This window comes from Ornithorhynchus anatinus, chromosome X4 (assembly GCF_004115215.2).
Source record: "Ornithorhynchus anatinus isolate Pmale09 chromosome X4, mOrnAna1.pri.v4, whole genome shotgun sequence".
Lineage (NCBI taxonomy): Eukaryota > Metazoa > Chordata > Mammalia > Monotremata > Ornithorhynchidae > Ornithorhynchus > Ornithorhynchus anatinus.
Window position 1 is genome coordinate 102,875 of NC_041752.1, and position 12,552 is coordinate 115,426.

Sequence of the window (12,552 nt, forward strand, 5' to 3'; positions counted from 1 at the left end):
TGTAGTCCACACGCTAGCTTTATTTTACCATTCAGGGTTACAGCTCATAGGTCTATGGACCTCTCTCATTTTCTGTCTGTTTCTCCCGCTCCACGTCCTCAACCTCGGGCTGGTCTGGTCACTCTGTCGTCGTCAGTGCCAGGGACGAGGAAGGCCAAGGAAGTCGACCGCTTGCCACTCGTGAAAACCTGAAAAAAAACTAAAACCCCAGCTCAAATTAGACTCCATGTGAGCATAGAAAGGTGCATTAAGAAGTAGAAGCAAGAATTGTGATAGGGGCCCAGGTAGGACCCTGATGGACTCATTTCCCCACCGGACGGGCGGGAGGTTGGCAGTGGGACGTGGGCTGGGGCAGGAGGCCGGTACCCGGGCATGGTCCGGGGCGGGAGCACGGGAGGATGGCAAGGGCCGCGGCAGTTCCCTCGACTGTGGGAAGAACGGGTGGAGCCACAGTTTAGCTGGCCCAAGAGACCTATGGCAAAGCATGAGGGCAGGGCAGCGGGCCTTCTTCGGAGAGATGGATGGATAGGGAGTGGAGGTGGTCCGTGGATACGGGGCAAGTTTGGAGGCTATCTGGCATTCGTGGAGGTCTCATATTCACTGCACGTTCATCATTTGATTTAGAATCGCCTTAGCCACTGGATAAAAATCGGAGATCCAAGAATGAAGTTGCCACCAAGCACGTTGACCATTTTCTTATTAAAAGCTCAATCTGCTGTAGGAGAATCTGGGAGGTGCAAGAGAGAAACCGATGCAGGGTACAGCTACCCACAAAGGTGCTGGGGAAGAGAAAACGCTCGGGTCCCAAGCCCAGGGCCACAGCGATGTTCACTGACAAGGCCCTGGTGCGGGCACAAAGAACGGAAGGGGCCAGGCCAGGGACGTGGGTCCCGGAAGCTCCGCGGTGTCAGCTTCCGGTTCTCCCTTCCTTGAGAACCCACCGGGCATCGTCCGAGATTCCCCGGCCATCCGGCGTGGCCGGTCTCTCAGACGGGTGTTTTCCTCGGCCTTCCGATGGAAGTGGGTCACGCCTCGGTCTTGCCGGCTCTGCCTTTCTGCCCCAACCCGGGGGGGGGGGGTTGCCTCTGGCAGCCAGGTGACCTTCGGAAAAGGGCGAACTTCGGAGTCTCGCAGAACCGCCGGCAGGCTGCCTCGAGAGTTGAGACAGAAAGGGCACTTTAGGAGGCAGGTGACTTTGACACATGGCCCATGTGGCCCCGCAACTCAAAACCGCCAAGTGCTTGGTTTACGAGTGAGGTGAGAACTCTCTCCCTCGGGGATGGAGGGCACACACTGTAAAGCCCTAGTGAAATCAACTGACCTCATTTCCTGCACTGCCCCCTTTCCTGTTTGGGTGTTTCTCAACCTTCCTCAGGATGAAAATCTGCACAAAAGAAGGAGTTTCTGAAAAGAACAAAGGAGAATGGGAATCAATGCCCTCAGCGCAATGTAAATGCCTTTCTTTGTTCCCGACTAATCCATACTTCAATTTGGAGGCGGGGAGGGAGGAGGGCAGGGGTAGATGAAGCTATTGGAGCCCATTGTCCTCATATCCTCCTCTCATCCCCATCTCTCCCAGATGTCAGCAAGGGAACAAAATCTTCCTCTGGGTCTTGTTCACTGTTGGGCATGGCTCAGGGTCAAGGCCCTGCTGTGCGAACACTGTAGTCCAGACACTGAGAGGGAAACGAGAAAACAGTGCCAGGCACCGTGGGGCAGCAAATGCAACAGCACAGCAATCTTTCCATGTGTAGCAGGGAAACACACTGGTCTTACCCCTCACCCTGAAAATCTCACCATCAGCAGTGCCACCTTTGAACCTGAAGGTTCTAATCCCGGCTCCACTACTGGCCCGTAGTGCGACCTTGGGCAAGTCATTTCACTTCTCTGTGCCTCAGTTTCCTCATCTGTAAAATGGGAATGAAATATCTGTTCTCCCTAAGGCAACCCTACCGTGGATCCTCTGACTCAACAGGAATACATTAATGCAGCTACATTTACTCTTCTCCGCTCTGGGTCATTTGCTGAAAATAAGGTGTCCGACCTCGGTTTGGGAATCAATCCAACATCATTTTCTAACATCATTCCTCTTGGAAAATTGTTTCTGACTTACTTTTTGACTTAAGATGTGGTTTTCGGGATCATTTGGTACTCTAAGTCCAAGGACAGCCTGTTCACGTTTACTGAATACATACACACACGTAAAGTTGGTGAGAGAGAAAACAAGAGCATTCCTTTCTGCCTGCGGGCCCAGATACTGATAGCACGTGGGGTGAAGAGCCTGGAGCTGGACCCTCAGCCCCACCCGGGGGGGGGAGAGGGGGAGGGCCAAAGAGGGGGAACCACCTGAATCACCCACCTCACCCTGGCATGGGCCCAACTCGCCCCTGGGATGCAGCAGAGATGGCTGGGGGGGTCGGCGGAGGTTGAAACTTGGCTCCCGGTTGGGCCTGGGCCACTGGTCCCGGCCTTGGTTCTGGGAGAGGTGGGACAATTGCTACAGAAGGGAGAGGCAACAGGAGGGATGGGACAGATGGAAAGGGCAGACGGGACAGGACAGACCCCCGTGCCACACCCTGTGATCTTTTTCCTATTAACTGCGGGACCCACGAGCACATTTTGTGAAGTGGTCCGCACACAACCACACCAAGATGTGGTCACTCAAACATAGGCAGACATGTATGCACACACGCACAGACACCCCAGACCCACATCCCGCCATCCCCCAGCCCAGGGAAGCACCAGGCTCCCAGGCTGGGACCCTCCGGCCAGGGTTCCCCGGAGAGACGGTGACAGCTCTCTCCACCTCATCCAGGGAAGGCTGGATACTGTCTGGCCAGGACCTCTAATCTCCATCCCACCTAGTGAAGGCTGGGGCCTGTCTGGCCAGGATCCTCTGATCGCGACCTCTTGGGGAGCTCTGAGCCTCTGTATGGGAGGTGGCACCAGGGAAACCCAAAATGGCCTTGGCATCCAAGCGGCCACAAAGAGAGAAAGAGCTCAAAATTTAGGAGGATCCTAGAATCCTAGAGTGGAGACAGCTCTCTAGAGGCATTTCTCTTCGAGCTGTGACGATGACTCCATGATCCGCTTTGGTAGCCCATTTCCGGACGCTCACGACGGTCAGGACATTCTTCTTTCTATCCAACCCAAACCTCTCCCACTGGAATCGGGGCCCCTTTCCTCTTGCGCAGTCTCAACTGGACACAGAGAACCAGGGTAAGCTTCTCTCGAAAACTCTCAGATTCCTCAGGGTAGGCACCAAGCCCCCTTTCAGCTTTCTCATCTCTGGGCTGGGCGATCCCTTCCTTTTCAGACCCCCTTTCTACCTTTTCGGTCCGTTGGGCCTCAAGAACCCAGGTTCCGATCGCAGGACCCCGCCCAGATCGGGCATGCCAAATGCCGGGGAAGCACACTCACCGTCCAGGGGTCAAATGCCGACGGGGTCACTTTCTCTCCAGCCTCCTGCCCGCCTGGCTGCCTCCTGTCAACTTGCAGTTCCTCTCTCCTCCTCGCCAGGTTTGTCAGGTCCCAGCCTCAGGTCTGAAAAATCCCTTCTCTGGCCACCGTCGCCGCCACCTACCAGTTTATTATTCTGCTGCAGCAGAAGGGTATACAGAAGAGGTTCCTGTTCAATTCTGGCATCACCCACGAGATGACACCTGTGCGTGGCAACCCACGAGGCAGCGTCCCCTCCACCCCCCATCCTGCCCGAACCACCCCTCGCCTCCCAGCTAGCCCAGTTACAGCAACCCTAACTTCCAGGACAAACCCCAAGTCAGTTGTGGCAGGGGCAGCACCCCAGCTGCCCACGGGCCCGAGCGGATGACCCCCGCTCCCCTGCCAGGTGAGCTTTCCCTGTGTTGCCCAATTCCCTGCCCACCCCATGACGCAGTTTGGGGACAGATGCTTCTTCATCTGTCACTAAGATTCTAAGGCCAAAAATCTTGTAAAATTCATATTCACAAGCCACTTAAAGGAACCTGGAATAGACTGATTTTTTAATTCTTTAAGTGCCCTAGATGGGAGTTTTGACCTATTTAAGTTGACAATGCCCTGGTGTTGCCAAACAATTTAAATATATTGAAGCACACACTAACTGATCTTACAATAGACAACATTTGAATACCAAATAGAAATTTCAGTAGCCATTTAGGGAGTATTTGGCAAATGGCTGAAAATAACTTCAAAGGGCAACCACACAAATACTGGGCAAGATGCTTAATGCTCATTTTCTTGCATCGTACAGACATGCACACGAACGCACCGGCACAGCCCCATATTCAGGCATAAGGGCACCCACACAGATGGGTACATGCATGCATGCACACACTTGCACACCCACACCCATACACACATACCGGGACCCCCATCCAGGAGGGACAAGAAGTCCCGGAGAGGAAAGGTGGAAGGGAAGGGAAGGGAAGGGAGGGGAGGAGAATGGGAGAACAGCAGGACTAGCAAAGCGCTGTTCAGCTCACTTCCCCTGACCTATGGCTCCTCCCACCCTGCTCTCACCTTCAGGGCCTCCCGGAGGCATCAGCTTTCATCAGTGAAGAGTGTCCAGGACCAACCTGGTCGCTATTGAGAATAAGTGTGAACTAATGGAAAGATCCAGGGCCTGGGGGAGTCAGAGGACCTGGATTCTAATCCCAGCTCCACTCCTAGCCTGCTGTGTGACCTTGGGTAAATCGCTTCACTTCTCTGTGCCTCAGTTCCCTCCTCGGCAAAATGGGGATTCATACCGGTTTTCCCTCCTACTTAGACCGTGTGCCCCATGAGGGACCGGATTATCTTGTATCTACCCCAGTGCTTAGTACAGTGCTTGACACATAGTAGGAATTTCACAGATACCCAGGTCACACATCACAAATTAACTTGTGATGATGGTAAAGCATGATTTTTTTTGTTTTTGCTCTTTCCTGCCCCCTAATGTTTAAGAAAGTAATTTTTCCAACAAAAAACACTTAAATCACTATCCTGGCCACAGAACTGAAATTCTTGTCACTGGGGGAAGGGGATGTGGAGGCTGTGTGGCTTCTACTTTACTCCTCGCTCCCTCCCCCGCAGTGGGAGAAGGAGAAATGGTGACATCATGGCTCTGTGGTTCTCATGGTGGCTCCTGAGTAGCCTGCAGTGCCCGGGGTAGCTGGACCCGAAGGTCTGTCTGATAAATCTGAAACAAGGATAATTTCTCCTCTTCTCCTGCCCCGCCAACACACACATAAGCAGAGACATACCCAAATACACACGCAGACACACAGATACATACACACCAACATACTCTACCAAACCCATCTCCAGGATGGCACCAGGCTCCCATTCTGGGTCATGTCCATTGAGAGGAGGAGTCTGCTCGGAAGCATGGTTGTGTCCTCCTCATGTAAATGACTGGCGCACGTATACGCACACACACACATACTCTCTCTCTCTCTCATGGAGTAAGGGCTCCCTCAACCTCTCTGCAAAGTGGCACATCCACCCATTTCATACCCTCACTTGAACGGTGCTGCTGCCCACAGCTACCAGGGAAGCCACGACACTCTGAACGCAGCCTTAAGAGGAACTGTCCCCTGGGGGAGGAATCCAATCACAGGTGGACACAACAACAGGCCCACCTACTCTGTTATACTGTCCTCGGCCAAGCGCTTCACAGTGATCTGCACACACTAAGCACTCAATAAATAACACTGACGATGGTTGACTGATTCCACCTCCGCGCTCTTAGGAAGGAGAGAGCAACTCTAGTTGGGAAGAAGGAGCTGAAGCCCCAAGAGAAGAGGGTGCCTTGCTCCACTTGCAGTGGATTCAGGGAGTGCATAAGGAGAGCAGAAGGCTGGACTCCAACTGGCCTGCCCAAAGCCCAACAGGAGAATGGCCACACTGAGGAGCCATGGTCCGGGGTGGGCCTTGAGTCACCCGAGCCAAAAGGGCAGGAGGGTGGGCAGCATTGTCGATAACATCATCACCCATTTCCCATCACAGCTGGAGCCATGGGACGTTGGGAAAGGTGGAGAGGAGGAGGTGGGAGGATGGGGAGGAAAAAAGGGAGAGAGCGAAAAAGGCAAGGAGGAAGGGAAAGAAAGGGGGGAGAGGCCGGGCAGCAGGTGAGAAGGAGGGACGGGCAGGGAGGAGAGAACGAGAAGGAAGGACCAGGGCAACAAGCGGCAGGCTATTCTGGGGGTGAATCTCTCTTTCTCTCGGCAAGCTGCAGCGACCTCTTGGCCCAACCGCTTAGTTTGGTCGCAATATTTCTCATCTGTCATCCTCTCCAGGAGGCTGGGAAGTCGGAGAAATGGTCGGAGAACACTTTTTTCAACCTAGTGCCATGCGGATGCTGACTATGAAGGAAAAGGTTGGAGTAACACTGACTGTAAAGAACAGAGGAGAGCTCTTTTCTACCTTTATTCCCTCCCCTAACCTCCCTACTCTGCTTCACAATGCTGCCACAGAAATGGGAGTTCTAGGGAGCAGTTAAATACTCTTGACGAGAGAGTTTGGCCATTGAATCTAATTCCTAATTTAATGTTTTCAGAATTCTACTTTTCCATACCTGTCGACTCCCAATTGAGGCCTTTACACTGTGAGCTCACTGTGTACCTGGAACACCAACCCCTGAAAAAGCTGAAGCCAGAATAGCGCAATGGAAGAAACAAGCAACCCCCAAAGTCCTCCTCCTGCACCCACCCCCCCAAACACACACACACCCAACCTCCCCTCAAGCATCCCGGCCCTTAAGCGGCCACAGAGGACTGGCAGAGTGACCGTGTACTCCAGGACATGCTTCAAGGGCTCCCCGGACAGGGCTGACCCCAACCAACCCAAAAGTCCACCCAAACTGAAGAGAGATTTTCTACTCATGCTTAATGCAGTTTTTAATAGGGGTGGGTTTCAAACACGAAAGGGTCAGGGTAGGAGGGAACAGAGGAAAAGAGAAAGACACACATTAGCCCATAGGCTTGTGACCATCAGAGAACATAAAGAGTCAAATTACCTGCCAACAGGCCGGAGATCTGCCCGGGTCCAGACTGCGGCATTTACCCTTACACGAGCTGCGTTATTAGGGGGAGGGGAGTTTAGAAGGGCATGGACCCCGCAAGTTCTCAAAACTTCTCAATCATCATCAGGAAGGGGGAAGGAGGGAAGGTTTTTCTCTGGGTTTTTTTTTTTTTTGGCTCCTGAGAAGTCTGGCAAAGAACAGTAACAGTACAGACAGTTAGAATGTTTCTTTAAAAAGGAACACAGAACAGCACTAACAAAGCAATTTAAAAAATCAAACGAGTCTTGTTGATTCAAAAAGACAGCGCAAAATGTAGATGCCCACCCAGCACCAGGACCAGGACACTGGAGAAAAAGAAAGAAAAAATGCCACCCACCCATGACCAAAAATTAAATCCAAAAAACTCAACTCAAATCTGGAAGAGAGCAAGGAGACTCCAACAGCAGATCTTTGTCTACCACTGAGACTCCAAACCCTCAAGCTTCGAAGGCACCTAGGGTACTTTAAATGCAATCATTTATTCAGAAAAAAACAAAAAAAGCAGTGAACCTCCCTCTAGATCCTGCGATCCATTCCGTGAGAGACCACGAGAGCGATGAAAATCAACTGTCAGAGGAGGAAACGAGAGGAAGTAGCCCAAAGTTACCTGTCTGAGCAGCACCTACGTAAGCCTTAAGGATCAGAGTTCGCATCTCCCCACAGAGCCCGTGAACCTTCACCAAGCAGGAGAGGCAAGCAGCAACCTCCCCACCTCCCAGCCCCATAAGACCACTTTCTTTCTTTCTTTCTTTCTTTTTTGTTCCTTCCAGAAAGAGAATGAGAACTGCTTGGGAGAGTCACTGATTTCGCCTGATGCCTTCGGAGAGAGTCCGGTGGAGGGTTTGAGGAAAGCATGTCCCTTAGTCAAGTTTTTGTTTCAAATAATCGCCAATGTTCCAAAGCTGGTTTCCTGAGCAGGTAGCACACGAGCAGAGGTGTCAAAGGTGAGTGGGGGAATATCCACCAGGAATGACCAAACAGCTTGAAGGCGCACCCCCAACCCCCCCAAAAAAGGGGGGGAAAGGTAGAATAGTCCGTGTGTGTTTGTGTGTGTGTGTGTGTGCGCGCACGCACGCACACGTCTCTCCAACCTCTCCCCCCAACGGGACATGAAAAATCACAGCTCCAAAAAAGGCTTATTTTAAAACTACAGTGAAAAAAACACACGTTTGATCATATACAATGCTGTTCAAGCAATCCGAAATTTGACCCGACGACATACAATCGAACACATCAACAGTCACGTTCCCACCCCCAAACAGCAAGGAGCTTGTACAGGAGAAGCCAAACAGCCCCTAGCCCAAGGTTCATTTTCACCTGAAACTGTGGGTATCCAGTTTACAGCCTTTTTCAGAGGAGGGCACACAACCCAAGATCCAGGGTCACAGAGGAACTGCCCTTCTCAGTCTGAGCTGGGCCCCAGTCCGCCGGGTTCCGCTTCAGGGCGGTGGGATTCTCTGGCGGCAGAGATGGGAATGCCAGAGGGAAAGGACAGTGGAGGGATCGCAGATGACCCTCCCCTGGCCCTCCACATCAGGGAAGCGGCTCTCAACCTGTTCACTCGGCCCGCCACAGCCGGCCCGCCCACCCGCCCGCCGTCCCTCCCCACTCCAAACCCAAACTTCAAGACCTCAAGCCGAGGGCAGAGAGAAAATGTCATTTTGTGCAGCAGAGTAGAAAAAAAATCCACAGGGTGACTGTGCCGTCAGCGGCGGGGCCGCCGAAACCTTTCTCCGGAGGGCCCAGCGGTGCAGGGGGTGGGAGGCTGAGCTCACGTGCGCTTTTTGTTCCCGACCTCTGCCCACCAAACCGAGCAGGGGAGGAAGCCGGTTCTTTCCCTCTGACAGAAGGCCACCAGAGGAGAGAGGGTCCCAGGAGGGACCCGGGCGGGGAATTTCAGGGGGGAGCATGGAACAGCACCCAACCTGCCGCACCGGCCCATTTCGGGATGTGAGGAGAACACCGGAGGCTTGATTCGTCGGGAACCTTTTCTCCTAAGAAATCTCTGTGGTGAAGTCGGGCCCTGGCCCGGGTCAGAGACAGCTGGATCCCTTCCCCAGAGGTGAGTGTGACTACCCTATTGGCCAACAATCAACCTTGCACTTCATTTGAATATTATTTAATTCTACCAAAAGAAATCCATTTTTATTACATTCCTTTTAAGATGGAAAAAAAAAAAACCCAAAACAAAACTGTACAAATAAGCACGATCAAACCTCCGTTTAAAGCAGGTTAATATACTGTTCCGTTTTTATTGCCTCTGGAAGTCTCTCCATGTAGTTTCCAGGAGATGGTCTTCAACGTCCGTGTGAAGGTAAAACAGCAGTTGAGAGGGGAGGAGGAACGTGAGGAAAAAAATGCAGAGCACCAGAAGGGAGAAGCTTCTTGATGCTATTTAGAATCCTGCTGAGCTCAGCAGCCTCTTTCCCTTCCGGCTCAGCCTCCTTGCAAACTCTCCTTCCCCCGGGATGGTTCTGCCCATTTGCTGTCAAAGGCTCAGATGGCATCTGGCTTAGTGTGTGAGGGAATCGGGGCCTGGGCTGGGGCCGGACAGGGAAACAAAAGGGAGGGAAGAGTTGGAGGGTTGATAAAAGGTCATAAAGGGTCCCCCGCTACTGCCGTCTTGGTTCCTCTCTCTCTCTTTTCCCCAAAACCATCCGAGCAGGAGGAGAAAATGCAAACAGGATGACTGAGGAAAAGCAAGCGGCCCTTGAAACGAAACAACAGCCCAAACAGCCAAAAACCAACAGAGAAAGACAAAATCTAAGACACTCGCACACGCGCCCAAGGGGGGGCCAGCCTCACACCCACACGCCGGGATCATGGAAGCACCGATCCCTCACTCGGAACATCGGCGGGGGCTTCTCTTTCTGGACAATTCTCCTCCATAAAGCAACTCACGCAGTGTTTCTATAAGCCCCATCAACCTCCGGGCTCTTACTACTGCCCGGTTGAGTTCAGCTAACGACAAATTAAAAAAAAAAAAAAGTACATCTTTCACGTGGTTGGAAAGATGGAAAACGCAGCACGTCACACTGGCCTGGGAACTCATCCAGCCCTGCACTCAAGGGCTCAGAAACAACCTCGTTTCTCCCCAACTACTTTCCTTGCCTCCAAAGGGCCAACCACCTCCCAAGGGCAAAAACAAAAAGGCCCTTTAAAAAGAGAGCGCTGGAGAGAAAGGCTTTCAGTCGCTGCTTTGAAATCCAAAAGGTGGCATTTCCTCTCCACTTTGGCCACTGTTAAGAGATGCAGGCTTAGAGCAGGGAAGTTTGGACTACCGAGTATCAAAAAAACCCCCCCAAAACTGCAACATTAACAGAGCATATACCTTCCCAAAATACTAAAACACTAACAGATACAAGTCAATCAATGCACATATGCTTAAACTAGTGTAAATTTTTTCCAAACTGGATTAAACGTTACTTTGTTCAGCAGACATCGCACGCCGTTCATCTCCCTTCCTTCATGCAAACATGCCCCTTCTGCCACGACGAGGAGGAACCTTCTCACATACCGGGGGCACTTCACGCTCCCTCCCAACGATAAAACCGGAAGCGACCCCCCAAATCGCCAATTCCCCCAGAGCTGCGCGAACAGTTACCGGCCCGGACAGCGGGCTAATACTTCAGTGGCAGAAGTCGCGGGCTTGGGAGATGGGTAGGTGTCTCTATGCGCCATCCCCACCACCGGCCCTGCCACCCGCTGACGAGAGGAGCGGCGGCTCGGGGCCCGCGCTCCAACTTGGCGGAGACTCGGGCGCAAGGAGTCGGGTTCCTCCTCGGGCCCTGAGGCCCAGCCTTCGGAGGCCGAGGGCGAGCCTGAGAAGCCGGCGGCGAGGGTGCGCTTGAGCCAGGAGACCCTCTGCCGCTCTCTGTGGCCCGGCAATCTAATCAATCCAATTCCCTGGCCTGTTTGGAGTGGTCTGGTGATGACGGGCAGTGGTGACTGTGAACCGGAAGCCTTTCTCCTCCTCTATCTCCCCTCTCCCCTCCCGCCTCCCCACCCCCCCCGCCCCCCGCCCCCATCCCACCGCCTCTAATCTGGCCATATCTGGCTCCTCTGGCCACCCACCCACTCCTAGAGGGGCTTCCAGAAACAGCATCGCAAGTCGGCTTCAAAGAAGAAGAAAAAAGAAAGGAAAGATTTCCAGGGGAGGGGTTGAGGGGTAAGGGCTTCCTGGCAGAGCCACTCCACCAGGACTTTGATTTCATTGGCTAGCAGGCGGAGCCACTCCACCAGGAGTTTGATCTCATTGGCCAGTAGGCGGAGTCACTCCACCAGAAGTTTGATTTCATTGGCTAGCAGCTGGTTCATGTTGAACAGAGCCCCGGGGAGCTGGGGGAGCTGGGGGAGCTGGGGGAGCTGGGGGTGCTGGGGCAGTTGGGGGAGCTGGGGGAGCGGCTCCCGCTCGGTGCTCTCCGGGTCGCTGTCGACAGAGCTGGAACTGGCGCTCATGTTGTCGACAGCGGCGCCGGCCGGGGGCCCCAGCTCCGGCTCGCTGGTCTCGCTGGCCGTGGACACGACGGACAACAGCGACATGCGCCGGGTCAGCCGGCCGGGGGGCAGGAGGGAGGCGGCATAATCCGCTATGATCCCAGCTACGTCTAGACCACAAGCCTTATCGAAGGCGATGAAACCTACGTTTGCGTTGGCTTCGCAGACGCAGAAAGAGCCGTCGTCCTTCATCAGCAGGTCGATGCCGCACACGTCCATGCCCAGGATGTTCGACACCTGGACGGCCAGCTGCTTCCCCTGCTCGCTCAGGGAGCACATCATGCCCACGCCACCTGGGAACAAGGGAACGGTCAGAGGGGGGTGGGCCCTAGGGGGAACAACCCGCCCCGGTTCCAACATCTGCTGTTTCCCTTCGCTGGGAGGCCACAGACCAAACCCGGCCCGGGGGGGGGCGGCGGGTCCCCGCCCCGGCTACTCCCAGGTCACCAAGACTCCTCGGGACGGGCACTGGACGCGGCCCCTCGGCTGGATCCCGTTCTGCTCCGAGGCAACGCTGAGACCTAGAACTCCTGCACCTCTCTTCTGCTCCTCGTCCACCCCCCGTGCAGAGGAAGCCTCTGGCGCCCACTCTCCAGGCTGCTGGGCTCGAGATTGGGCCGCGCTCCTAGGAATAAAACCTCCAGTCCCGCCGCTGGCAGCACAGATTGGATACCCGGTCCTGGTTCTGGCAGCCTGTTGCTGCCTGACTTGACCCCTTGGGGGGAAGAAGGAGGGAATGTCTCGTGGCCATCGGCGGATGCTATGGGGGGGAAGAAGGAGGGAATGTCTCGTGGCCATCGGCGGATGCTAAGGCTCCTTGGGGGCGGGCTGCTTTCAAAAGAACTCTTCCTACTCACTGGAATGTTTATTGGAAGCCTGAGCAAAGAGGCTCAAAGAAATAGAGGCCAAGCAAACTTCCACAGTGCTGACCCAACTCCCACAAGTCTCTTCCTTGAATGTCATCTGTCCCAGAAGAAACTAATTCCTTGATCTAGGCTGGTCACTGCTCCTCTGGC

The 12,552-nt window shown here is 53.9% G+C and overlaps 1 protein-coding gene and 1 long non-coding RNA gene across 4 annotated transcripts in view; both read right to left on the reverse strand.

The window, feature by feature from the left end:
- Positions 1–1,835, reverse strand: LOC103165335. The gene is made up of 4 exons (XR_003755862.2): positions 1,798–1,835; positions 1,322–1,404; positions 942–1,147; positions 1–199 (listed from the first exon to the last, which is right to left on the reverse strand). It is a non-coding gene; the product is annotated as an uncharacterized LOC103165335 (long non-coding RNA).
- A 9,232-nt stretch (positions 1,836–11,067) lies between these two features.
- The window catches only part of RIMKLB (ribosomal modification protein rimK like family member B), a 45,121-nt gene continuing 43,636 nt past the window's right edge, over positions 11,068–12,552 (reverse strand). For all 3 annotated transcript variants that reach the window (XM_029054287.2, XM_029054288.2, XM_029054290.1), the window contains one exon: positions 11,068–11,829. In XM_029054287.2, the coding sequence (XP_028910120.1) occupies positions 11,312–11,829 (518 nt within the window). In that variant the 3' untranslated portion in view covers positions 11,068–11,311. The remainder of the gene's footprint in view (positions 11,830–12,552) is intronic.